The following is a 27,472-nucleotide window of genomic DNA, read 5'->3' on the forward strand; positions in this document are numbered from 1 at the left end:
TAACAATAGTCAAAGAGTGATATTTTATTTCGAAACACAATACATTCCCAACGCATAAAGTCACAGTAAGCTACTGGAAAGAACGAAGCACCCATGTTAGAAACACATCGTTGCATAGGCGTACGGTAAAATGTTGACACTAATTACAGGCACTGGTGACAGTTGTGCTAGGGACAGTCACATTTAGCAGCAAATCGAAAAACAATTGGCAGCTTGATGAATTCAAAATGTGCTCTATTTAGAGCCGCAATAAATAAGGTCGCCAAGACCGCTAATCTGCCGCGGGCATCTTCACATAAATTTGCTTTTGCGTTTGAACTGAAATTTCTTCGCCTTTGTCTTTGTTTCGCTCCCTCCCCACGCCGGCAGTTTTCGCTTTGTCTGCAAAAATAGGGTTTTATATGCCAATTTTCGTATCAATGGCAACAGAATTGATCCGGAATTCGTTGCCCACCTGAGACGGTCGTTTGCCGGAGAAATAAGACGATGTTTCGTCACCGGAAGCATTATTAGACGCAGAACTTGCAAGTCCGTGCGAGGGCCCTGCAGGTGAGCTGAGAAACGGACGTGAAAAGCTGTTTTTCTTTTTCTGCCCAGCAGGTAACGTAGGAAGTAACGCTGGTTGCCGGGAAGAATTCGCTGCACTGCAGACATTTTTGAGTAATGATTTAGTTAGCGACCAAGTTTTGTATTGATAACACATGTTTTGAACTAAAAATTTTAAATGCTGTCCTATATAACCAAGCGAATACGACAAAAATTTTGACCAGGCGAATACGGCTAAAGTTTATCATATTCTTTGTTATCAACGCCGACGAACGAGGGTACTTTTTTTACTTTGCAAGTATGCAAGTTTAACTGATTTTGCAAAAAATGGTTTGGTGTCGGTTAACCCGCATATCTGTCAGTATAAGACCAGTAGGTACTTTTCAAACATCTGTTTGCTTCGAAAACACCTGAAAGCCGCACCAACGATTAGCAACGGCAAGCGTGCACAAACAAAGAACGGGAAATTGAAGGATGGAACAAAACGCCAAACGCGGTCAAAACCCAACTGGGCGAGTGTCGACACATTTTCAATAACTCCAGACAAATGCAAATATCCAGATCACACCTTGTTGACGGAGAGGGTCGTTTGTTTACGCCGGAACGCCCGGGAGGCTGAAAAGATGATTTGTTGGCAGTCAAGCTCCTGTAACCAAAAATACAAAAAATATTTAGAAAAATCGAAGACATTGTGGGCCACAAAATTGTATGTTGATAATGAGTAACAAAAATAGTTTTATAACGTCGTTGCTCAAAAAATGTATGTCATGTGACAAAGTATAATGAATGTCAGTAAAATAGACAATTCCCCCCAAATTTGTATTTACATTTAACTTCACAATCTGGTCCAAACCACCTGGGTCAGGGGTCGCCAACCTTTAAAGTTAGAAGATCTTTTTAGTTAAACATAAACATAGCGCTGTCGGAAGGCCAAAAATAGTCTACTATAATATTACCTAAAAACAAAATCTGCGGTGAAAGACATACATAAGACCATTTTTTTAATCATGAAGATATTTTCTTTAGGATTTAAAGCCACAGTATTTTTGAACAAAAAACGCCCATATTCCGGTTTTACCACCAGACGCCCGTTAAAATAATTCGCGCGCTTAAGTGTTTGTAAGCTGTTAAACCGTGTTGATTTGGGGAAATTAATTACAAGATCAACGATACAACTTACGATGTTTGCTTTACTGGTTGGGGCTGAGGTTCGGGTGCCTGCGTAGTAACTGACAAACCGTAATACTTTACGAGGTATGTTCGCACGATTTTCAACTGCATCCAATCGACTGTCGTCCCAAGCCTGTCTTTGATTGGTACAAGTCTGCTGATATCTGAAGTGTTTAACAAAATGAATTACTGTTAAAGTTGTCTCATTGAGGATCGTGAAACACTAATTTAAAATCAGCGTTTTTAGGCGCCTTTGTAAGAAATTTAAAGCGAAAATAACCTTTGATTGAAGTGTTAACGGTTTAACATTATAATCTTAAAATCCAGAAATAGGTATGAACGAATTACTTGATGACCGGACGGAAGTGAAAGTCTTCAAATAGCGGGTTTCGTAAAGCATACGCATTTCAAAGGTCAAAATCATTTTAAGTATATATATAACGTATGATAAATAATACGCATTTAAGTCAAGCATGTGTGAATCTATAACAATATGTTCAGTCAGATAATAAACTGGTCATGGCCGCACTAAAATCTGCACAAAAATGCACCAGAATTTATTGGTGGGAGGCGGATGGAATCTTCGATTCGCTTGATTAACTCTTGTGTTATTCCGAGCTGGCGAAAACTGACTGGGTGGCCGGCATTTAGGGCATCCGCTAGGTGGCTACCGAGTGTTGATAACTGAAGACCACGTTCCTTTGAAATTTCTTCCTGCACATTTAAACAAATTTTCAAGTAACTGTCAAATATCACAAAATATTGCAAACGCAAGCCTGGTGCACAGAGTTTAAATATGTAGAAATTCGAGTAATGTTTATTAGTTGTTTGTTGAGACAGATATACCTGTTTAAAATATGAAATGACATTGTAACTTAAATGTATTTATAACCGTGTCGTAAAGTTCCTACCAATGTCAGGCAGCGTTCGTGAAACAGGTTATACGTAGTTCTCACAGAATCCGACATCGGTTTGGTAGGAACGCCCGTTTCGTTTCGTTTTCGTTGAGCTTGGGAGGCCGGTAGATCCATGTCGTCCATATCGATAAAGTTGTCATGATCAGCATTGTTTTCAGCGCAGTATGACTCGATTACTGGTAATCAACGATTAGTTAATCAAGAAAGCATAAAAAAATAACTAAAGTGATTATGTATGACGTTTTAGTATTTCCTCTTAAGCACTAGTGTTGGTAACCTGCTTTTAAATTTAGCTTAATATACTTATTTGTTTTTACTATGTTGCATTTATAATTTTGCGTGTAGTATCATAAGTTAGTTTTTCATCAATAGCACCAAGTGAACCAAAAAAGATCACTATACGAGCTTACATTCCAATGCACTGGAATTTTTATAAGTACACCTACAGATTTCCAAACACACCTGCTAACACTTGTGATCCGATTCTCTTAACTTTCACCACACTCATTCCATCCACCTGTTTCATTTTTTCGCTGGAGCTTGGTCGAGCTTTTGAGAGCTCCAAAAGGTCCTTGTTGTTAGCAACTAAATGAGGCGGTATGTCCATATCCTAAACAGCACACCTTTTTTATTGTGACATTGGTTACACACCTAAAACGTATGCGACTTTTTGCTGTGAGGTTGCTATAAAACGATATTTGACATATTTTTTACCGACAACGAGAAACAAAAAAGCCAGTATATTTGCATAAACTATGACGTTTCGACAGCAACTTGTGACATTCTTAAATGAATGAATGCAAAACCAAGCAGCGCGAAAGAACAGTAAAACCGACAACATTTTAGAAAAAAAGGTTGCATGACACAAAATACTGATGTTGACATGATGAGATTAAAGGTTAGGGGAAATTGAATTATTTTGGGTCTACTAAGGTAAACACAATTCTTAAATATTGGAAATAGCTATATCAGGTTAAAAAAAACGTGTGGGCATATTTATTATGTTGTAGCGGAGGTCTAAAAATATCATAAACTTCGGAGATACAACCGATCAATTTCATAAACACTAAACTCTCTTTCGACTACAAAAGTTCAGTACATGCCACATACCTGCGCAATGTCGTTACGCAGAGCAAGCAACAGTCGATACAGAGGTCCACTGTGCTCGTCAGAGTCGGTATATGATTTAATACTTTGTTTCTTGTTGTTTGTCGGGTTGAGTGGCAAGTACGGACCAAGGATCAGTTTATCCATTTGCTGTTTGCTGAGCGAACCAGAGCCAGGAACAGTTGGTAAGATCCTGAAAAAATATTGGCCAAACATCAATCAATATCACTTTAGGGTGACATGTGCACAACATTCAAAATATATTATATACGTTTTGTTTTCGGTGGAGGCTGTAGTCTGTGTTGGATTGGATGAAGTTCTCATTTCTCTGTTAGTGAGGTCGATAGTCGGCACCAACATAAGCGGCAATTTAGGCGAGAAGTTTCGCTTTCCTAACCATTCTAACCCTTTTGGGCCGATTTCTGAAAATGTTCAATAAATGCAAATCCAACCTAAAGCTTTATAAATATTTCTGCTTGATAAATAATATACTGTATTGCCAAATAAACCAGAAGAATTTTTAAAATAAAAAGTTTCTGAAATGAAATTGAGCATATATTTTCCAAGAGTGATGCCAGCATGGCCAATCGCAAAAACAGCAAAACCTTTTTACGCCAAATCGAGTTCCTATTTGATACAATATTTTTTTTTGTGTTAATAAAGGCAAAAAAATAAACATGCGAAATAAAATCTTGGTTACCGAACCACCGAATGGTAAGACATTGTAAGCACCAAAGAGTTATGTCACCACTTACCTACAGAAGCGCCAAAGGAACCTTTTCGCATTTGACGTTCTTTTAAGTAAGATTCAGACAACAAGGCTTTGCCCAAAGCTCGCCACCATTTCTGCGAATGCTGAGAACCGCTACCGAAACTTGGATGCTGAACAAATCGATCGAACATCTTCTTACCTTTCTGTATTTGAAACCCACAAAAACGTTTCATGTGTGTCACATTTGGTAAAATGATTTAAATATATCTGTTTACCGATCCTGAAAGAAATTGGACAGGCATTCCAAGTCCGAATCGTTCACCGGTAATTTTGACCGCGTCAAACAGTTGTTTTGCTTCTGCGCCGAAATCATGTTCGTCCTCCATTATAACTGCGCCCTCATCCGAAGCTGCTCCGCCCTTACCTTTGGCTCTAGAACGCAGTTGCGTAAAACAAGATATGGTGACAATTCAAGCAAAATTCATTATTTAAAAAAATCGGGTTCGGTTTGGTTTTGGGTTTGTACTGGGTTGGTGTCATTTTCAAGCTCCCCTATATTTTAAATGTCCTGAAGTAATTTTCACCGTTTGACCAACACGACGAATGTAGCGGGAATTCGTACAAAATTTGAAACCACAATTCAAGGCACAAAACCCGAACGAATGTACATTTGTTGACCGTTATCAGTTTAAAACCAGTAAACTTATTATAAAAGTGTGGTTGAACCACATTACGCCAAATGGTAATGTGCCAGAGCAAAACTAGAAGGGTGGCTTAGCACATATTGCCCTTGCATATACACTATAACCTATTTTAAAACATAAATATATTTCCCATGCTTATTTTGTATTGGGTCCCATTTTGGCCATCGTCTTTTATAACTTTAGTCGTTTCTGCAGGCAAAAACTCATGGGTCCCCACACATGTAAAGTTGAAAATAATGCAATTCAAGAGATAAACATGAGAAAGTCGGGTGATGTAAGGTAAAACACAGTGATCGGCACTGGGCTTAAATAATAATACTATGTAGAATACAAGCTATAAAATTAGATTCAACCCAGATATTCTTTGAAGTATGTCCTATTTAATGTTTTAAAAAACTGACCCATTTTAGGGGGCTAGTAGAGCAACTAATTGGGTTCGACACACAAACTAAAAAATATGTAAAAACCACAACGACTCAATCAACAGTACTGCAAAATTTCAGCCCAATCCGCCAATGTTTAAAATTTCGACCACTAGAGGTGTTTTGAGCAACAACCGTTAATGTTTCTGACGTCATAGGGCTGTTAACAAGCCCCTAACTGCCATGGCGCAAAAACGACCACCAAGCAACCCACCAATGAGCAACATACAACTGGTTGCCCTTGTAACACTATTGCTCCAAAGAAATCTTTCGTTTGTGGTGACCAGTAACATACAAATACGTTTTACACTTGAGGGGCTTGTGGGGTAAATGTTAGGACTACAGGGTTGAACACAACAATCGACACATATAAATGGCATACTATACAAGAAATCCAAATTTCAGCCAATTCTGACACTGTTTAAAAACTCACCCATTTTAGGGGGCTAACGGGGTAAATAACGGGGTTATCAACAAAACAAAGTGGGATGCACATCTACATAACTATATCTACCATCTGTGTAAATTTCAGCCAAATCCATCAAACATTTGATGGTAAAACGAGTCGGACAAACTTCGGGGTAAAAACAACCATTTTAGGGGGCGAGCGGGGTAAATACTGGGGTTATCAACAAAAACAAAGTGGGATGCACATCTACATAACTACATCTACCATCTGTGTAAATTTCATCCAAATCCATCAAGGATTTGATGGAAAAACGAGTCGGACAAACTTTGGGTAGAAGAAAAAAAAGAAAAAAAAAGAAAAAAAACAAAACATTTTGAGTAAAATCAATATGTGTCCCCTTCAGGGAAGGGGACCCATAACAAGCTTTTTGTGACCCAAAGTTGCAACACATATGGAAACCAACCTTGCGCGACAATTGTCACAGCATTTCTCAGTTCCAGTAATGCTACTCTCAGCTCGTTTGTCGAAATGTGAGAGAACTGCCTTCCGCCTGCAACTCATAGTTGTCAGGTATTGTTCCATCTTGAGAATCATCCCTGCTTTGTGATCGCGAAACTTCGGTGAAGAAATGTCCCGGAGAAAGAATCTGTCACATTTCGAGTTATGAATTCTGATTCTAAAACAACTAAATACATCAAAGTGCATCATAATCATAATATGTGAAGCTTTGTTTTGCAGTTTTGTACCATTTTCAGGTCACAAACATCGCATGTAAAACTGAAAAAAGACCATTGGAATTTGTTGTGGTTCACATAGTTAAAGGTTCCAAGATACAGACTGCCTGGCGTTAGGCAATAGTTGTGCACTATTAATACCAAAAGTTTTGTCTTTACCTGTTGGTGTTAAAGTCCGCCGCAGTAAAAAACGTGTGACAAGTAGCAGGAAGACCATCCCGACCAGCTCGACCGATTTCCTTGAAAACAAATGGTGTTTTATCAAATGACGCCAATAAGTTTATGGTAACAAAACAAAAATCTACCAAACCAGGTATACCACTTATTTTAATAATGCCAACCTGGTAATAACTTTCAATGTCCTTTGGAGCACCATAGTGGACAATTCGTCGCACGTCAGGTTTGTCAATTCCCATGCCAAAGGCTACTGTCGCAATGATGCACTAAAATATAGGAATTGTAATTGTTTTAAAATAAATACTGCAAAAAGAAAGCATTACAATAACTTACATCAACTTCGTCCCTCACAAATTTATGATGAGCCTCATTTCGTTTTTCCATCGATAATCCAGCGTGGTAAATCAGACATTTCACTCCAAGTTGTTTCACAACTTGACCAATTTTGGCTGTTCCCTTAATAACAAATATACACAAAACATTTAACGTTTAATTTTAAAAGGGTATATAGCTGTGTTTATTCAACTAAGCCTAAATTATCAGTTACAGAAATTGTTAACCATATTGACCCCTCTTTTGATAAATTTTGCATCGTTTTTGCTCTGCACCCTTTCCAAAAGTTTTTGGCATTTTCAGATTATGGATGAAACTTACTTTTTTGGTTGGACAATATATGATAGTTGGTCCATCAAACTCGTATTTAGTCTGACCACGTACTGTCTTTTGCTTCATCAGATTACGCAGGTCTGCACTTGGATCTCCTGATTTCTTGTAGACATCAAGATACAAGTTAACTCTGTAAAAAACGAAATTGTCAAATTTGCTTTTGGCATACCTGCTACATAAACACAATCTAACAACAGAACAGAGATATAAAGGAATCAAGACAATAAATGATAAGTAATCACTAAACAGCAGACTGTGCACACAGTTTCAGTTGGGGTCTCATCAGCGCAGTGAGTAGCAAGTCATAGTCTGTATTGGCAAGCATGGCCACCTTAGTTTGTTGGAGTAAGAGAAAAGAGACAGTGTTAATAAACATTCAATGAAGGTAAAATACAATTTAAGAACCTGCAATAGAATTCTGGTGTTATGCACACAATATCTTATTTTTTTCTGAAAACATAGCAATAAACATACAGATACAACTACATTGTACTATGATGGATACAACACACCTATGTTTTTTGAATACAGAACATTTTTTTAGTTCAACCAATGCACATTGAGACTTTTTTATAAAAAGAATAACCTGTCAAAACTGGTGCAGGTTACGACTGGATTCTTTAGATTTAGTGAATTGCATATATCTTTTCGTACCTCAGGTGTGGCAGTTGCTGTCAGAGCAATAAAAGGCACCTAAGCATAATAAACTTTAGTTTAACAAAACATTATCCCAATATTATTGTGTAACTGTAATAACACTTGGTCGAGTAAATTGTTCATTAATTTTATTGAAAGAACGCTATGTCCCATTTAGAGGTTTTACTTTTGATTACTTGCTAAATTCAATTGCATCAAATCTAATAAAGGCAAGATAGATCAGACATGGTTACGAATAGGTTGGCATTTTGGATTTATCTTTTTCGGATTTGTCACTTTATGTCAACACATGTTCATGAACATGGTTTGATTTGTTTAACACCCAAGTGGTTTTTATGCTCCTGCTGTAGAATAAGTTTTGGACTCTTACATTAGGCAGCAGCTTTTTAAGTCTTCCCACGTTTCTGTAAGAGGCTCGAAAATCATGTCCCCATTGTGACACACAATGGGCTTCATCCACAGCTATAAGAGATATTCCAACTTGGCGATTTAATTGGAGCAAAACATCAGAGCAAGCTTCAGCAAACTCAGGAGTTATGTACACAACACGGTAGTTTCCTCTGAAAACATAACTTAAATGTGAAAAATACAGTTACAGCATTGTACATCAAAAGTTTTTACACAGATGTATGAAAAATAAAAATTAATACATAGAACATTACTTTCTTTTAGAATTACAACCTATTATTATTATCTAATTACTCAAACACTTATACCAATCAAAATGCCGAAAAGTCAAGTGTCAGATATATTGGTGTTTTTATTAACAAAGAGTCAGAGTCATACCTGAAAAAATTGTGGGAGTCAGAGTCAAGATTCAGACTACAGACACCACAGTCCTAATCATAGACTTTATATTTTTGTACAAACATTCCTGAAATGTTCATTACCTTCTTTTAAACCCATAAATATTATTGCCACGGAAATACCCAAAGAGTCTTGGTCAGACCTCAAAACCAAAAATGATGCAATGACCCACCTCATCATTTCAGAATATGTCTCATGCTTGTTTTTCTGTCCTGAACCAAGGAAACAGCCAGGAATGTTGCTTGTTTCAAGTTTTAACACCTGGTCTTCCATTAATGAGATAAGAGGTGAAATACAAATGGCTGTTGTTTCAAGATATACTGGTGGAAATTGGTAGCAAAGACTTTTGCCATACCCTAAAACATCAATGACAAAAGGTGTATTGGACTCTGCAATCCTAAAACCCACTTTTGTTGGTTTATACATTTTACCTGTTGCCATAACAACACATTGATCTCGACCTTCATTTAATGCAGTATTTATAATTTTCCACTGCATCCTGCAACAATGAAAAAAAATACAGTTTTTAGTTTCACTGCAGATGTTTGTTGAGTGGTGACTTTTTGCATGGAGAAATATGAGAGTCAATGAACATTGATCTAAATTAGTGCTTCCCAATCTTTTAAGCTACAGGCATGTTAACATACTATTTTTACAGTACAATTTACAGGCTAAAATACAGTTGTTACACAAATCAACTAGCAACTTCAATGTGTACAGTGTGTAAACCCTAAAATATAATATATATAACTCAGCAAAAATGGACCCAAAAATACAAAACATTTAACACATGCTAAACTCTATCTATAAATTACTTACGGACGAAACTTTGAATGACCAAAGTATTCTTTCAATGTGTCAATGTACATTTTATCAGGTGGAATATAGTTTGGGTCGTCAAACCCATCACTGGTATTCAACTTTTGATCTTCAACATCATTAACTTCATCAATGTCATCAAAATCATTGTCAGGAATAACACACATGTCAAGGTCAATTTCAGGTGTATTATCTTGGTAGCTGGTTTGGTAGCTTCCATATTCAGAAGGCCTATAATCAGTCGTGGTATCGCTGCTGATGTTATTCTGAAACTAAAAATTAAAAAAAAAATCATAAAATTAGCTTACATCAACTATAAAACGCCCAAAACTATTATTCAAAACAATTTAGCTACTGACCAACATAGTAAGTAAGTAAGTAAGTTTATTTCGCACGAAATATCCGAACAAAAGAAAAATACGAAAAAATTGAAAAAGAGAAATGTGCGGGGTAGCGAAAGACTCTGTGGTCACCGTGTCAGCTACATAATGAAACAATACTGATTACAGATTCAGTCATATCAGTGCCCAAGCACTCAACGCAAGTATTACAAGATAATTGTGGTGCTCAACAAACAAAATCTTTTTAAATTAAGTAAATGCTTCAACAAAGATTAAACATAAAACACTTTGTGCATAGGCAAGCAGATACAATATTTTTAGGTAGTAAATAAAAATATCACAAGATTTTTACCACTGCATTTGACTGAGGGATGGTGGTTGATTGGCTGACATAATGCTGTTCCAAAGCCTGTAAAATCAAGCAAAACATATTAAAAATGACAAAACAAGATTATAGCAAACTATATGGTTTACCTCCACTTCATCCAAATCTATGTCATCTTCAAAAGCATCATCATTATTTGTAACTATTTTTGTGGTTGTTTGTTTCACAAAGCATGATTCTTTGTTATTGGCATGTGCAATGTTCTAAAAATGAGTAACACACTGTATTACCTACACAACTAGAAGGGTGGCTTAGCACATTTTGTTGTTGCATTTACACTATAACCCATTTTAAAACATTAATATATTTCCTATGCTTACTTTGTATTGGGTCCCATATTAGCCATTGTCTTTTATAACCTTAGTCGTTTCTGCAGGCAAAAACTCATGGGTCCCCACACATGCAAAGTTGAAAATAATGCAATTCAAGAGATAACCATGAGAAAGTCGGGTGTTGTAAGGTAAAACACAGTGATCGGCACTGGGCTTAAATAATAATACTATGTAGAATACAAACTATAAAATCAGATTCACCCCAGATATTGTTTGAAGTAAGTCCTATTTAACGTTTTAAAAAACTGACCCATTTTAGGGGGCTAGTAGGGTAACTAATTGGGTTCGACACACAAACTAAGAAATGTATAAAAACCACAATGACTCAATCAATAGTACTGCAAAATTTCAGCCCAATCCGTCAATGTTTAAAATTTCGACCACTAGAGGTGTTTTAAGCAACAACCGTTAATGTTTCTGATGTCATACTGCCATGGCGCAAAAACGTCCACCAAGCAACCCACCAACGAGCAACATACAACTGGTTACCCTTGTAACACTATTGAGCAACAGAAATCTTTCGTTTGTGGTGCCCAGTAGTAACATACAAATACGTTTTACACTTTAGGGGCTTGTGGGGTAAATGTTAGGACTACAGGGTTGAACACAACAATCGACACCTATAAATGGCATACCATACAAGAAATCCAAATTTCGGCCAATTCTGACACTGTTTACAAACTCACCCATTTTAGGGGGCTAGCGGGGTAAATACTGGGGTTATCAACAAAAACAAAGTGGGATGCGCATCTACATGAATATATCTACCATCTGTGTAAATTTCAGCCAAATCCATCAAACATTTGATGGAAAAACGAGTCGGAAAAACGAGTCGGACAATCTTTGGGTAAAAACACCCATTTTAGGGGGCTAGCGGGATAAATACTGGGGTTATCAACAAAAACAAAGTGGGATGCACATCTACATAACTATATCTACCATCTGTGTAAATTTCAGCCAAATCCATCAAACATTTGATGGAAAAACGAGTCAGACAAACTTTGGGTAAAAACACCCATTTTAGGGGGCTAGCGGGGTAAATACTGGGGTTATCAACAAAAACAAAGTGGAATGCACATCTACATAACTATATCTACCATCTGTGTAAATTTCAGCCAAATCCATCAAACATTTGATGGCAAAACGAGTCGGACAAACTTTGGGAAGAAAAAAAAAGAAAAAAAACAACAACAATTTGAGTAAAATCAATATGTGTCCCCTTCAGGGAAGGGGACCCATAATAAAAACTAGAAGGGTGGCTCAGCACATATTTCAATTGCACATACACTATAACCTATTTTGAAACGTTAATATATTCCCTACACTTTTTTATATTGGGTCCCATGCCACCCACTGTCTTTTATAACCTTAGTTGTTTCTGCAGGCAGAAACTCATGGATCCCCCACACATGCAAAGTTAAAAACTATGCATTTCAAAAGACAACCATCAGTAAGTTTGGTGTTTAAGAAAAACTGTGGTCAGATCTTCGCTTAAATAATCATGCTATTAAAAGTACTAACAATGAAAATCTGATTCAATTCACACATTGTTTGAAGTTTGTCCTATTTAGTGCTCTATTTATAGAAAAGAAGGGATAAATAGTGGCAAAATAAAGTGAAACACAAAAATCGACACCTATAAATAACGAATTGTACAAGCTGTCCAAATTTCATTCAATTCCGACACAGTTTTAAAAAATCGCCCATTTCAGGGGGCTGGTTAGGTAGATGTTAAAGTTATAGGGTGAAACATAACAATCGACACCTAAAAATGACATAATCTACTAACCATCCCAATGTCATTCAATTCAGACATTGTTAAAAACATGGACCCATTTTGGGGGGCAAGAGGGGTAAATATTGGGACTTCAGGGTTAAACACAACAATCAACACCTATAAATGACAAACTCTGCAAACTGTCCAAATTTCATTTAATTCCAACACTGTTTAAAAATTTCACCCTTTTTAGGGGGTTAGTGGGGTAACTGATGGGGTTTTACACCCAAAAGTATAAAATATGAAACCACAATGACCCAAGCAACAGTCCTGTAAAATTTTATCCAGATCGGCTAATGTTTGAAATTTTGACCACTAGAGGCGTCATTATCAACATTCGTTAACACATCTGACGTCATAAGGCTAACACATCTGACGTCATAACATTTCATGGCAAAGTGGGGTGGACAAACTTCAGGGAAGAAAAAAAAACAAAGAAAATAAAAGAAAAAAACAACAACAAATCGAGTAAAATCAACATGTGTCCCCTTCAGGGAAGGGGACCCATAATGGATTGGAGGTAGTCAAGAGAAAAAAATTTGATTAGTGGTAGATAAAGCCAAGAAACCGGTTCATTGGGAACAAACAGTAGGATGTTTTTCAAATTGTTGCCAATTAACTTTTTATTATTTTTGCTTTTTCCTGATTAGCTAAAAAATGATAGGGTCATAAGGTGTAAGGTTTGGGAGAAAAAAGTGCCATGGGAAATAAACAAGGAAAAACTGGACATAACAAAATAAAGTTTCCCTTTAAAATAGATAAAAAACATAAATAACTAGAAGGGGCCAAATTTTAGCCAGTTCCGACATTGTTTATAAACTTACCCATTTTAGGGGGCTAGGGGGCATGACTCAATCAACAGTACTGCAAAATTTCAGTCAAATCTGCCAATGTTTAAATTTCGACCACTAGAGGTGTTTTGAGCAACAACTGTTAATGCTTCTGACGTCATAGGGCTGTTAACAAATCCCCTAACTGCCATACAAACTCACCCATTTTAGGGGGCTAGCGGGGTAAATACTGGGGTTATCAACAAAAACGAAGTGGTATGCACATCTACATAACCATATCTTCCATCTCTGTAAATTTCATCCAAGTCCACATTTGATGGAAAAATGAGTCGGACAAACTTTAGGCAGAAAATAACTCATTTTAGGGGGCTAGCGGGGTAAATACTGGGGGTTATCAACTAAAACAAAGTGGGATGAACATCTACATAACCATATCTTCCATCTGTGTAAATTTCATCCAAGTCCTTCACACATTTGATGGAAAAATGAGTCAGACAAACTTTAGGCAGAAAATAACCCATTTTAGGGGGCTAGCGGGGTAAATACTGGGGGTTATCAACAAAAACAAAGTGGGATGCACATCTACATACCTATATCTACCATCTGTGTAAATTTCATCGAAATCTATCAAACATTTGATGGAAAAACGAGTCGGACAAACTTTGGCAAGAAAATACCCATTTTAGGGGGCTAGCAGGGTAAATACTGGAGTTATCAACAAAAACAAAGTGGGATGCACATCTACATACCTATATCTACCATCTGTGTAAATTTCATCCAAATCCATCAAACATTTGATGGAAAAAATGAGTCGGACAAACTTTGGCAAGAAAATAACCCATTTTAGGGGGCTAGCGGGGTAAATACTGGGGTCATTAACACAAACAAAGTGGAATGCACATCTACATAACTATATCTACCATCTGTGTAAATTTCAGCCAAATCCATCAAACATTTGATGGAAAAACAGGTCGGACAAACTTTGGGAAGAAAAAAAACAAAAAGAAAAACAAATTTGAGTAAAATCAATATGTGTCCCCTTCAGGGAAGGGGACCCATAATAATTTTGCAAAACTGCATAGGGTTTTATAATAAGGCATTTTTTTTAAAAGACAATTTTGTTTGGTATTAAATAATTTTTATTTGAAACTGTTTAACAAAAAGTTGTACCTCATTTATAATCTGTTCTTCCTCTTCCAGCAAGTCATCAATGTTGTCTATATCTGCATTAAGAGAGCTGCTGTGAGCAAAACGACTTTTGGCATCACATTTAGAAACATCTGCTGTTGATATGGTAGCTTTGGTATTGATATCCCCAGATGATCCATTTTTTAGCGATTTGAAGCTATACACTTTCTTTTGGCTCTGATCTTTGATAGAAATATCCTCCTCAAAGCTACTGTTAATTTCTATGCAATCTGGTGACTTTGGTACAGATCTAAAAATATATTTGAACTAAATATAATATGCCAATTGCCAATACAACTTACATCTTCATTTAACCAAGATTAATAGAAATGTACAAGTCTACACATGTCTATTAAACCAGTTAAATGCTGCTGATGAGAACAAGTGCATTAGGTGAAAAATAAGCCGTATACAAGTTTCTAATGTGTATTTAGTCAACAATTGCTTAATTTTGAAAAATTAGTAAAACTCACTCTTTCTTTGTGAATCTCCACAGTTTGGGAGTTGCCTCAATTGTATCAAGAATTTGTTCAGGTTCAGAATTATTGTTTATTTCAATTTTGACATTTTTATTAATATCTCTTGTTTCATGGCTAGATTCCTTGCTGAGGTTGTTAATCACCGATCTCAGTTTGTTCAAATTGTCAAACACTTGATTTAACAATGTTTCCATGCTGAAAAACAATTATAAGTCAGTCTTCCACACATAATTTTTGACATAATAGTTTTTGCTTGAATCAACGAGAAATGTATGAATGGAATGAATGTAACAAACACCAAGTGAGTTGACAGGCACAACACAGGAGGTAGGAAGAGTTTGCAATATAACTCTTTATGGTTGTTTTCAAGTTATATATATTTGCTAAAAATCATAAATTTTGATTTAAGACCAAAAACAACTAATATATCATATGTATATAGGTTTATCTTACCATGCTTGTTTTTCCACTGAAACTTTTTCTTTCAAGTCAGTTTCCTCTATGACTCCAATAATGTTGTGACCTTCATCACACATTGTAATAAGCCTATCAATAACATTTTCCATACATTCCATCTTATTTCACAAACCCTTAGTACAAAACCTTTTGTTGATTAAACATACTTTTGTTTTGTTCAGAATTACATTTAGCAGTTGCTTCAAACACACTATTTAAACTTATGATTGGAAGTCACTGTGCTTTGCACTCCAACATCTTATTGAGACCATAGCGTTGGGTTCGTAATATTAGATTATTGCCCTAATAACCAGTGTTTCATACCGGAACGGAACGAAACCAAATAATGTTATTCGTTCTGAGCAAATTATTTATTTCGTTATTTCGTTCTGGACCGATATTTTCATTTCCTAACGGTCTGACTGAAATAAAATTATAACGGTATTTTGGTCTTTAAAAAAGAGCATTTCTTACTGGTCTTTACAACTATTAAGCAAAAAAAGAAAGAAAGTTGCAACGCACAAGAATTATTGTCGGTAGTTGTTACTTCACATAACACTTGTCAATGATGGTCAGACGGATGTAAATTGTAGGAGCCTCAATTTATATCATATCTTAACAGTGCAAAATTTTCAGCAATTGTTTCATGCCAAATGTCAAGAACGAAATACCGGAATAAAATATAACGGTATTTCGTTCCGTTCCGGTACTTTGAATATTTTTCATTTCGGTATTTCGTTCCGGTATTTTAGCCAAAAAATATTTATTTCGTTCCGGTATGAAACACTGCCAATAACCTATACCAATACCATTACCATGTACCTCGGATAATGTTTTCAGTTCGTCGGTACATATATTATTGGTTCCAGTGTTGCAACATACTATTTTAGATAAACACTTGTGTAAAAAAGCAGAACATAAAGACCCCACACACTATTTTTGATAAACTCTGGTGCAAATAAGCAGTACATATTTGTTTTCACAACATTTGATTTTGAACTTCAACTAAGTACATACTTCAGTTCCCGCGAACAAACGGGACTTCCCCTGTGGTATCCCATACCAGCTACAAAAATCCTAGAGTTTTCGGTTTCATAGTATTTTAAACATAGGATATTCCATGCTTTAAACCAGGTATTTCCCAACTGGGGGCCGCACAAGAAGCTTTAGTTTAAAGGTACAAATACCCTATTAACACGCTGCAAGTTTAGTTTTTAACACGCTTCAAGCAGTGGTGAGATGAGATTTTCCAGGTTCGCGGATCTCATAAAATTTCGTGAGACGGTTCTATAGAACCGGTGCGAACCGTCTGAATCCCACCACTGGCTTCAAGTGTAAGGAAGGCTGGAATATTTGCAATGACTTTCATGACTTTCAATAAAAAGACGACCCAGGCTATCGATTGCCAATGTATTTCAATTAGATAGGATGATTAGTTGAAGCGCAAAATTACACGCTAATCACATAGGGCTATTTAGCGAACTACAGTGTTTCCGCCAGCAAAGGCCGGCGTGATACGAAAGTGCAAATTCGTCATGTCATTGTAAGTTGAAAAGAACGATAACAACATTAACAGATTAGTGGGAAATAGAAAAGACCGTCGCAAAAACTGTGTATACACATAGTTAGGCAGAACGCAGTTTACTTTTTAACATCAAAATAAATCTTATTCGAAAACAGGTGGAACTACGCGCGACGTAAAGCCAACAAAACAAGGTACATCGTACAACTAAATATATAGACTTTCGATTGTGCAAAAAGCTATGTTGATGGGATGCGGTTCAAATTAAGAAAGCAGACTCTTGATTTCATCTTCCAGGTCGTCGTCTGAGCGTTTTGATTCTTGCGACTGAGATTGTACATGCTCACCGACCATTTGTGCAAGTTGTTCGTCACTTTCTGCTAAAGTTTGTATTTGATGCAGCTGTTGCTGTTCCTGAAAAAGAAAAATACAGTCAGAATTGTTAATTTTGTTTGATTAAAAACTTTTTTATTTGCAAATTTGTTAAAGATCTATGAAATTCAAAAAGTGGTGCAATTAGATTACAATTTGAAGTTGACATACTTGATGCAACATTTGGTTGTGGTTATCTTCAAGGATGTTTAGGTCGTTGAGAGTTTTGTGCATCAAGCTTTCCAATTCACCTTGGCTATGCGCTTCACTCTGAATCATTTCATTAATCGCGTCCTAAAAAATCGTATTTGTTTACCCGCAGTTCGTATTAGGCCTATGTACACAGCAAGAAAGTTTTTAGTTACAATATTGTTCAAATCAGTGAGTATTTTACATTTTTTTACCTGGATGCCCGAGTTCAGTTCCTTGCTCTCACTAACGTCCTCCGCTTTTGCTTTGCTGAGTTCATCAATAGCAGTACGGGTCTTTTCTTGCAACTCTGCAGGCACTCCAGTCTCCCTGGATGACGACTGTAAGTTGCTAATCACTTGTCTAAGTTGACTTTGAACTTCTTGCTGCGCCTTTTGTTGGAGTTCAGATTGCTAAAATAAGATTATCACACATGTGAAAAACATAATTACGTATTATCTTTCAAACATAGAGATCAGTATATTAAAACTTATTCTAATGATTGCTTGCTTAAGAAAGACTCATACCATTTCTGCTTCTTTATTAAGGCCATCAATTTCGCCTTGTATTTGCTGTTGAATTTGTTTCTGATGCTCAACGCTTCCAGTGTTCCAGCCTCCAGCGTTAATCTCGTCCATGAGGGTCTTGATATCTCCGTCCAACACATCTTGCATTTGGTTGGCGTCGTTAAGCATCTCTAAAGCACCATCGGTTTGTATTTGGTGTTGGGACTGGCTCTGATGGGATTGACTTTGTGTCTGCTGTTGGGATTGGCTTTGTGACTGTGAAGATCCGGTTTGAGATTGAGATTGGTGTTGACTTTGACTTTGGGATTGACCATTGCCCGTAGAAGATCCTGTACCAGTACCGGTACCCGTATTTTCTTCACCGTTAACAAGGCCGTCAATTATATCTTGAACTTGATCTTGAATTGAAGCAATCTCTCCCTGACTTTGGCTTTGTGATTGAGATTGAGATCCGCCACCGGCATTTGGGCAGCACATTACACGGATTTCATAATCCTCACATATCGGGTGTACAGTTTGGTCATCACCCAAGCACGCCAAACCAGAATTCAAGTCGCAAGAAACCACTTGCCATTGCTGGTAAGAGGCAAAATCGTCAACAGTACCGTCCACTGGCTTGCATTCGATTTCGACAGGCGCTTGACAAATTTCATTGCCAGTTGAGATAATGTGCGCGTATGTTTCGTTGTCATCACGTTGAGGCAACTTTGGACGGTCGGAGTTAATCCAATCAGTCCAGTAACACGCTTCGGTTGTAGTTGTCGCAACAGTAGTAGTGGTAACAGGAGTTGTCGTTGTCGCAACAGTGGTGGTGGTGGCAGGAGTTGTCGTTGTGGCTAACGTGGTAGTAGTAGCAGGTGTTGTTGTCGGAGGTGGAGTTGGTTTTGTCACCTTCTGGGTTGTAGTGGTTGGTGCGTTGGGTACAGTGACGGCAATAGTTGTGGTCTCACCAGAACCAGATTCCTCTGTGGTGGTTTCGACTGGTGGAGTTGGTTTCGTCACCTTCTGGGTTGTGGTGGTTGGTGCGTTGGGGACAGTGACGGCAATAGTTGTGGTCTCACCAGAACCAGATTCCTCTGTGGTGGTTTCGACTGGTGGAGTTGGTTTCGTCACCTTCTGGGTTGTGGTGGTTGGTGCGTTGGGGACAGTGACGGCAATAGTTGTGGTCTCACCAGAACCAGATTCCTCTGTAGTGGTTTCAACTGATGGAGTTGGTTTCGTCACCTTCTGGGTTGTAGTGGTTGGTGCGTTTGGTACAGTGACGGCAATAGTTGTGGACTCACCAGAACCAGATTCCTCTGTAGTGGTTTCGGCTGGTGGAGTTGGTTTTGTCACCTTCTGGGTTGTAGTGGTTGGTGCGTTTGGTACAGTGACGGCAATAGTTGTGGTCTCACCAGAACCAGATTCCTCCGTAGTGGTTTCGGCTGGTGGAGTTGGTTTCGTCACCTTCTGGGTTGTAGTGGTTGGTGCGTTTGGTACAGTGACGGCAATAGTTGTGGTCTCACCAGAACCAGATTCCTCTGTGGTGGTTTCGACTGGTGGAGTTGGTTTCGTCACCTTCTGGGTTGTGGTGGTTGGTGCGTTGGGAACAGTGACGGAAATAGTTGTGGTTTCACCAGAACCAGATTCCTCTGTGGTGGTTTCGACTGGTGGAGTTGGTTTCGTCACCTTCTGGGTTGTGGTGGTTGGTGCGTTGGGGACAGTGACGGCAATAGTTGTGGTCTCACCAGAACCAGATTCCTCTGTGGTGGTTTCGACTGGTGGAGTTGGTTTCGTCACCTTCTGGGTTGTAGTGGTTGGTGCGTTTGGTACAGTGACGGCAATAGTTGTGGTCTCACCAGAACCAGATTCCTCTGTGGTGGTTTCGACTGGTGGAGTTGGTTTCGTCACCTTCTGGGTTGTGGTGGTTGGTGCGTTGGGGACAGTGACGACAATAGTTGTGGTTTCACCCGAACCAGATTCCTCTGTAGTGGTTTCAACTGATGGAGTTGGTTTTGTCACCTTCTGGGTTGTGGTGGTTGGTGCGTTGGGGACAGTGACAGCGATAGTTGTGGTCTCACCCGAACCAGATTCCTCTGTAGTGGTTTCAACTGATGGGGTTGGTTTCGTCACCTTCTGGGTTGTGGTGGTTGGTGCGTTGGGAACAGTGACGGCAATAGTTGTGGTCTCACCAGAACCAGATTCCTCTGTAGTGGTTTCAACTGATGGGGTTGGTTTCGTCACCTTCTGGGTTGTGGTGGTTGGTGCGTTGGGAACAGTGACGATCACAGTTGTGGTTTCACCAGAGCCAGATTCTTCAGGGGTTGTTTCAACTGGTGGTGTTGGTTTTGTTACTTTCTGTGTTGTGGTGGTTGGTGCGTTGGGAACAGTGACGATCACAGTTGTGGTTTCACCAGAGCCAGATTCTTCAGGGGTTGTTTCAACTGGTGGTGTTGGTTTTGTCACCTTCTGTGTTGTGGTGGTTGGTGCGTTGGGAACAGTGACGATCACAGTTGTGGTTTCACCAGAACCAGATTCTTCAGGGGTTGTTTCAACTGGCGGTGTTGGTTTTGTCACTTTCTGGGTTGTGGTGGTTGGTGCATTGGGAACAGTTACGGCAACAGTTGTGGTCTCACCTGAACCAGATTCTTCAGGAGTTGTTTCGACTGGTAGCGTTGTAGGCGTCGGTTTAGTAACTGGTTTTGTTGTTGTTACAGGGGCTTGTGGAGGAGTTGTTACAACAGGGGGAATTTCAGTTGGAGAACAAGAGGAGGTACAATCACACGATGCAACATCGTTGTAGGAATATGAAACTTGTGTGCCGTTCTTGCATTTCAAAGCAACTACTTTGTTGACGGTAGATGTAGGTTGACAGCATGAACACTGACTCTCTGATCCATATTCGGACCAGTAGAATTGTCCACGACAAAATCCGTCACAATATGACATGACAACTGGTTCTGTCGATGCGCAACCGTCTATGACCATATATTCGGCGTTGGTGCTGATTCGTCGTCCACATGTGAAGCATTCCTCGTGTACGCACTTCAAGCAACACCCATCCTCGGTGGGTTCCACTGAGCCACCTGTTGATTCGCATGCGTCCTGGTCAAATGAGGGGCACGGGTTAGGGTAGCAAGCCTCTTCGAAGAATCCAGAAGTGACGTTCATGTTGTTTGTGCAACCACAAGTGTTACACTTATCGGGAGCCCAACTGGCTCCAGGCTGTAACACAAAATCGCAATGAACACACGTAGCATTAATTCAAATTCAATTTGCTCAGGCCAACAAAAAACAAGGCTTATTGCAACAAAGTTACGCACGCCATCCTCGGTATTTCCAAACATTTCAAGTATTCGATAAATTTATATTTTGTACCGGTTTAGCCATTCCGTCTCCACAACACACGTTGTCTGGCACACAGCGGTATTTGGTGCAGCAATCTTCCTCGTAGGTTTCAAGTACAAAGCATGAGGAGCAGGTTGGCATGTTCGGTGGCGGGCAAACGTAAGGCTGGTCTATAATTACGAGCGTGCCTTGATCTGGGCCACAGATATAAGCGGAGCAGTTGCTGGTGTAACCCCACATCTCACCAACCTGGTTAAAAGTAAAATAAAATTGTTGCTGAAAAACCGTAAACAGGCATGTCAACGCAACGAATTTTTTTCACTTGGAAACAAAAGCAAACTTGTTTTTGCGCCATTAAGTACAGGCTATAAGAATGCAGCAAACATATACCAAGAATAAAAAAAGCATTGTAAATGTGCTGGTTTATAGTGATAATACTGGAATAAGCGACTTACGTTTTTGCATTCAAGACTTCCATCGGTGTGTGTAACAGCACAACCGTTTGCCACGCACTGGCCACAACATTGACCAACCGGTGTCACGTAATCATGACAGGGTGGACATCTGGTGTCGCAGCTTGCCACCGAACAGGATGTTTCCAAGCATGATGTCTTCTCATCCGGCTTTCCGGAGCAAGAGCAGTGAGTACAAGGGTCGGGATTCCATTCGTCGCCAGACTATAAAAAAACATGTTGTTTCAGATTTTCATTTAGGAGTCTGGAAAAGTCGAACTGGTATAATTGGTTAATTGACGGTTTTATTCAAACCACTATTTTGACCCGACGTACATTTATCATTTTGTGCATCCGTCTTATTAGTTCCATCTTAGAAAAGCTAACGTTCCATAAACCCATATTGTTTAAACAAATTATTAGTCACCATAACGATCAGGTTTAGTTAAAAGCATCAGGTGTAGTAATCAATTACGTTACATGCCTACATACTGCATTTTTTGTGTGACTCGGTAAAAAATTCTTTAGATCGGGACCTCGACTCCTAGTGTTTTACACCAGAATATTTTTTGTGCTAAAGTTTAACTAACGGGTAATCTATCTGACTAACGTTATGTAATGTTCCATTGTAGAGACATGTGTTCAGTGACTGGCAAGAAATAATTCTGCATCCCCTCTCATCAACTTCGACCGATGTAGCTTCACATTGCGAGCACACCACGTCTTCCGGACAAGGTTTGGGTTCTAAATAAAACACATGGTTATATTTCCTAACGACAAAAATGTTTGTGTCTAGAAAAAACGAGATTTTGTTAAAGCAGAAATTTCATCCCGTTTTTTTTTTAAAAAATAATCATCCCGACTTTATCATTACAGCAGTGGATAATCCTCTTAAAAAATAATATTTGTTATTACATACCACAACTGTACAATGGGCAGCATTCCGTGTGTGTGGTAACAAGGTCATAAAGGTCACCGCATTCCGGTGCAAGGGGGCATGGGTTTCTTGATTTGTTGCAAACACATTCGTAGGTTGGAATGCACTCTCCCTCGTTCGTCTGGATGGCAACGTATCCTGGTGGGCACTTGGGGACAGAAACTGCCGGGCAGCTTTCGCTTCCTTGTCCCAGAGGATAGTTGCAAGCTTTGAAAGAAACATTTTTGAAGAGTTTATCACACGGATCGGTCGCTATGCAACACAGTCAGATAACATAGTATATTTTAACTCTTCAAACGTGAAGGTAAAATTTCGTATTAAGCAAAAGATTGCGAAAAAGGGGCAGACTTACTGCAGTCATATTGCGGACAACATGGGTCGGTGGTAAGACGACGAAGAGGAACTTCGCAAACACCACATGACGGAACAGTGGCCTTGAAACCCGGTGGACAGGTCTTGTCGTTACACACTACCTCATATCCAGCAGCGCAACTGCATATCGTGCAATTATCCGGTTGCCAGGTTTCGCCCAACTATGTAACATAAGAGAATGCTTTAACATGTGGAACATACATGAAAACACATATGGCGATAACAATGTACTCACCAGGTGAGTATTGTTGTTGTGATCCACACATCGTTCGTCGCACTTCATGCAGCACCCGTCATTGGTGGGCACAACATTGCCACCGTTGTTCCGACAAGTCGCCTCGTCAAAAGCGGGGCATGGGGTTGGATTGCATTCAACCTTGTGGAAACCCGAGGTGTGGTTGACCTCCTGGCCACATTGACAATCGGTGCATGGCTCCTGCCAGGTCTCTCCAGGCTACAATAACATTTGTCAGATATTTAAACCAGCATCGTTTCACAACATAACGATAAAAAACTAATTGTTTTTATAACGGCATGTTTGAAATAATTATAATCAAAGCTATTTTGGGTAACATTCAAGTTTAAAACAACAGTGAAACAAAAACGTACTAGTTTGATGGCGGATCCATCCAAACAGCAAACATCATCCGGTACGCATCCGAACACGGGGCAACAGTTCTTGATATGTTGACGAATGACGTAGCAAGTGGGGCAAGTAATAACCTCAGGTACTGCGCAAATAATTTCGCCAGTAACGATGCTTGTCACACCATTGCCGCCCATAGAGCATTTATATGCTGTACAGCTGTCAAGGTCTTGCCACTCATCATCAAGCTGTATATAAAAGATCGACTTCAATTAAAAGGTTGTATTTTTTTTTATCAACAACAGCAATTTTAACAAATTGCCCTGTGGCCGTTAAAAGTTAAATTTTTAGGAGTGTTTCTTTTCAATAAAGTAAATTTAATTATACACATAGGTTTGAACCATCGAATGAAAAAAAGTTGTCATCAACACACTAACCGGTCTGCAAATTGAGTTTCCGTCTTCGTCGGTATCAGAACATCCGGTTTGTACGCAGGTACCACAACATTGACCGGCAACAGTTTGGTATTCCGAGCATGGCGGACAGAAACTGTTGCAGCTCAATAGGAGGCAGCCTGTTGCCAAACACCCTCTACTATCAGGTTCTGAGGTTTCACATGTACATGTTGTACACTCATCTGGATGCCAAGAGCTTCCAGGCTAAAAAAGAAAAATGCATTTATTTATTTTTGTATTTTTCACTATTTTTTCCCTCGACGGTCAATTCTGAGTTTGACTTTTTTTTTCCAAACTACATTTGGTAATGTACCGCAACAAAACTTTTACCCATGCGACTAATTAAATATAGCCTAATCAAAATCGTTACTTCGTGCCTTTCAAAAAAAAGGTTTAAAACGAATTGATTCTAGCCTGAACACGCCCCTTGATAACTAACTCAATGCCCTACAAATACATGTAATTTATTTAATTTACCAAATATTCTGTTCCGTTGTTTCTGCAAACTCCTTTGTTCTCGCACGAGTAGCTCACACAGCCACAAGGGTCGTAGTGGATAATCTTGTTCTGGCATTCGCCACATGTTGTGAAATCCTCCACACACTTCTTACATTCTAAAAGCAACCAAAAACAAACAATGTGAACAAGAAGGCATCATTATCACACTTTACGATTTAGAGTTTTTCGTTGTCGAAATTATAAATATAGTGTTATGTATCAAAGGGATGAGAATCCTCATCCCATTTTATTATTTAAAAATATTGGTTCGACAATTATGTTCAATTTAGGCATAGAATGTAACGTTAACATCTGGATCGAGATTTAAGCAAACTGTAATTCTCAGTCTCATCGATATGTAAACGTATTGTTATCGTTTAACACAATAAGTTCCACATGTTTAGTGGTATAGGCCTACTGGACGGTTGTAGTGAAAATGAATGTCCAGTGCAATAACTTACGGCATTCTTGAATTGGGCAACAATCTCCTGGTGTAGTCACGACATGTTCAAGTGGTGAACATGTTAGAGGGGGTAGGCAAGGGCTCCGTGTTGTGTTGCATTGGCAATCGAACTCGGGAATGCATTCACCGGGGTTGGTTTGCACCACGACGTAGCCGGGGAAGCAAAGAGGGACTGGAGAAGCTGGGCAGCTTTCACTTCCACTCCCCAAATCGTAGTTGCACACTAAATGTAATCATTTAACGTTAAATAAATTAAGTATACAAGATATAATGTTTGTGATTGTGTGTTGCAGTTTAATGTTAATTTCATTTCTTTTATTGAAACATATACATGCTAACTAAGAATTTCGCATGCGGAAAAAATGTAAGGACATATAGTAGGCCTACGAATTATTTTTTTATTTGCAAAAAATGACCTGACATTGACTTACCGCATTGATACTCGGGACAGCATGGGTCAAAACCGCGAATTGGTTCTGCCACTTGGCACGGACCACAATCGGGAATCTCTTCTGTCCATCCATTGGGACAAAATTTGGATGTACAAGAAATGGTCTGGTTTTCCATACACGAGCAGATGGTGCAAGATTCACCCTCTGGAACCCAGCTATCTCCGTACTACAACGCAAAGTTTAAAAGTTTATTAAACAAACACCAATTTTGGGCAAGCACAGGCCTACTGTTAGTTTTGCACAAATGTGTTCTTACAAACCTGCTATTGGCAGTCATGGGATTTCAAATTACTTTCGTTATTGAACACAGTCATATTTTTCACAAAACAAACATTTACAGCACGCGCCTCCTTTTCGACTCGTTTTTTGTATGTCTGTGGTTAGCTGTATATGCCATACCTGGTATATATTGCCGTCAACATCGGTGCAGTCGGTGCAAAATGAAGTGTCAGTGCAGTGTCCATTTACATGAACGGTGTTAGGAGGGCAGAAGCACCCTTCGATAACCTCCTCTTGCTGGCACGGGACTCCAGAAATGAAATCTGGACAGGTTTGTTCGCAATTCGGCATGCATGGCTGGTAGATGCGGTCGCCGGGACATTGGATAGCTGCCAAACAATATATATGTTCCCAGGTGGATGTTAGTGTTACCTAGCCTTAAGCATTTTTACAATTTTAGAGTTGTTTGAGAAGAAACGATTTTAGAAGCAAACATATCGTGTTGCGGATGGAGTGCTTGCAAAGCAGTTAAGGCAGAATACTTACGACAAATATCATCAGTTCTCCAGTCCACGCACACTCCTTCGTGTTGGCAAGCGCGAGCGTAACCAAACATCGCCTCGCAGTAGGTATAGTTGCCGCACTGTGCCGTGTCATACCTGCAGATTTCATAGAATCTTTGTGGGTCCAAAACCGCGTGACAATCCTATAAAACAAAAACAAGGTAACGGTACGTTATCAAACATTGCAAACGGTTTGTAAATAATTGCAAACAAAAACATATATTTATGTGATATGGTATACCGTCTCATTTTTGATACCTTAAATAAGTCTGACAGAATAATTTCACACTCTGTTGCTGGTGGTTGACATATCGTTCCGTTATTATTGAAGCAACGTTTGGATTCGTTGAAAACAAGCCAACTTCTGCCAAAATCTTCAACGTCATCTACAATCTCTCCAACACGGTTTGTCAAATCATCCGACTGATCGTTGTTGCATACACCTATTGAAAATTATGTTTCAGGTCAAAAACGTTGTGGCGAAGAGTACGTTTACGGCAAAAAGAAAATCCTTCTGTCCTTTATAGAACCTAAAACAGATTTGCGGCGACAGCCAAAATGTTTTATCGTTAGTAGGTTGTTTACGATTGTAGATTCTGCACAAGAGTGTTTGCACAAGAAACTAAACGCGTAACTTACCACAAAGACCCTCCGTGCGATTGAAGTAGTAGGAATACGGGACGATCAAACTCCAACTGTAGTCGACTCCAGTGTAGGTCAGAGTGAGCTCGAGATCCGGAATTGTGAGGTAGAAGAGACTGATACCCCTCATTTCGACTTTAATGCCACCAAACTCAGCAGGAAGAGACGATTTTTGTTGCAGGTTGCCACCGTTTACAGTGTACTACGAATGATAAAAATCCAATTAGGGTAAAAGTCTATGATGTAAACAAGAATTGCGGCAGAACAGTTGCTATATCCAGACTAAAACTTTTGGTTTAC

At 38.9% G+C, this 27,472-nt stretch overlaps 2 protein-coding genes across 2 annotated transcripts in view; both read right to left on the reverse strand.

Moving 5' to 3' along the window:
• Window positions 1-9: 9 nt before the first annotated feature.
• Window positions 10-16,574, reverse strand: LOC145237569 (bifunctional 3'-5' exonuclease/ATP-dependent helicase WRN-like). The gene is made up of 27 exons (XM_080100489.1): window positions 16,419-16,574; window positions 15,594-15,730; window positions 15,135-15,335; window positions 14,644-14,911; window positions 10,663-10,776; window positions 10,541-10,597; window positions 9,848-10,119; window positions 9,460-9,527; window positions 9,201-9,384; window positions 8,592-8,781; window positions 8,151-8,257; window positions 7,553-7,694; window positions 7,232-7,354; window positions 7,063-7,164; window positions 6,881-6,960; window positions 6,451-6,633; window positions 4,728-4,884; window positions 4,496-4,655; window positions 4,012-4,162; window positions 3,744-3,933; window positions 3,096-3,243; window positions 2,628-2,809; window positions 2,268-2,430; window positions 1,727-1,880; window positions 1,115-1,192; window positions 455-644; window positions 10-381 (listed from the first exon to the last, which is right to left on the reverse strand). The coding sequence occupies exons 2-27, from the start codon at window positions 15,713-15,715 to the stop codon at window positions 292-294; spliced, it is 3,876 nt and encodes a 1,291-aa protein (XP_079956615.1). The 5' UTR covers window positions 15,716-15,730; window positions 16,419-16,574; the 3' UTR covers window positions 10-291.
• A 418-nt stretch (window positions 16,575-16,992) lies between these two features.
• LOC145237867 (uncharacterized) overlaps window positions 16,993-27,472 on the reverse strand; it is a 29,479-nt gene continuing 18,999 nt past the window's right edge. The window contains exons 35-53 of the mRNA XM_080100856.1: window positions 27,170-27,374; window positions 26,789-26,973; window positions 26,514-26,673; window positions 26,148-26,356; window positions 25,728-25,914; window positions 25,295-25,519; window positions 24,813-24,949; window positions 24,318-24,539; window positions 23,904-24,128; window positions 23,530-23,748; window positions 23,275-23,455; window positions 22,905-23,129; window positions 22,596-22,729; window positions 21,989-22,210; window positions 21,564-21,782; window positions 18,207-21,410; window positions 17,895-18,092; window positions 17,662-17,784; window positions 16,993-17,532 (exon numbers count right to left, since the gene is read on the reverse strand). Of these exons, the coding sequence (XP_079956982.1) occupies window positions 17,383-17,532; window positions 17,662-17,784; window positions 17,895-18,092; window positions 18,207-21,410; window positions 21,564-21,782; window positions 21,989-22,210; window positions 22,596-22,729; window positions 22,905-23,129; window positions 23,275-23,455; window positions 23,530-23,748; window positions 23,904-24,128; window positions 24,318-24,539; window positions 24,813-24,949; window positions 25,295-25,519; window positions 25,728-25,914; window positions 26,148-26,356; window positions 26,514-26,673; window positions 26,789-26,973; window positions 27,170-27,374 (6,630 nt within the window). The 3' untranslated portion in view covers window positions 16,993-17,382. The remainder of the gene's footprint in view (window positions 17,533-17,661; window positions 17,785-17,894; window positions 18,093-18,206; window positions 21,411-21,563; window positions 21,783-21,988; window positions 22,211-22,595; window positions 22,730-22,904; window positions 23,130-23,274; window positions 23,456-23,529; window positions 23,749-23,903; window positions 24,129-24,317; window positions 24,540-24,812; window positions 24,950-25,294; window positions 25,520-25,727; window positions 25,915-26,147; window positions 26,357-26,513; window positions 26,674-26,788; window positions 26,974-27,169; window positions 27,375-27,472) is intronic.

Source organism: Phallusia mammillata, chromosome 7, assembly GCF_965637545.1.
Source record: "Phallusia mammillata chromosome 7, kaPhaMamm4.hap1.1, whole genome shotgun sequence".
Lineage (NCBI taxonomy): Eukaryota > Metazoa > Chordata > Ascidiacea > Phlebobranchia > Ascidiidae > Phallusia > Phallusia mammillata.

Coding starts and splice junctions, on each gene's coding strand:
- LOC145237569 (XM_080100489.1), bottom strand. CDS start 15,715: ATGGAATGTATGGAAAATGTTATTGATAGGCTTATTACAATGTGTGAT. Junction 7,695..8,150: donor ACCTGCACCAGTTTTGACAG/GTTATTCTTTTT, acceptor CGTTTTTTACAG/AGTTAACTTGTATCTTGATG. Junction 2,810..3,095: donor CGGATCACAAGTGTTAGCAG/GTGTGTTTGGAA, acceptor GTTGATTACCAG/TAATCGAGTCATACTGCGCT.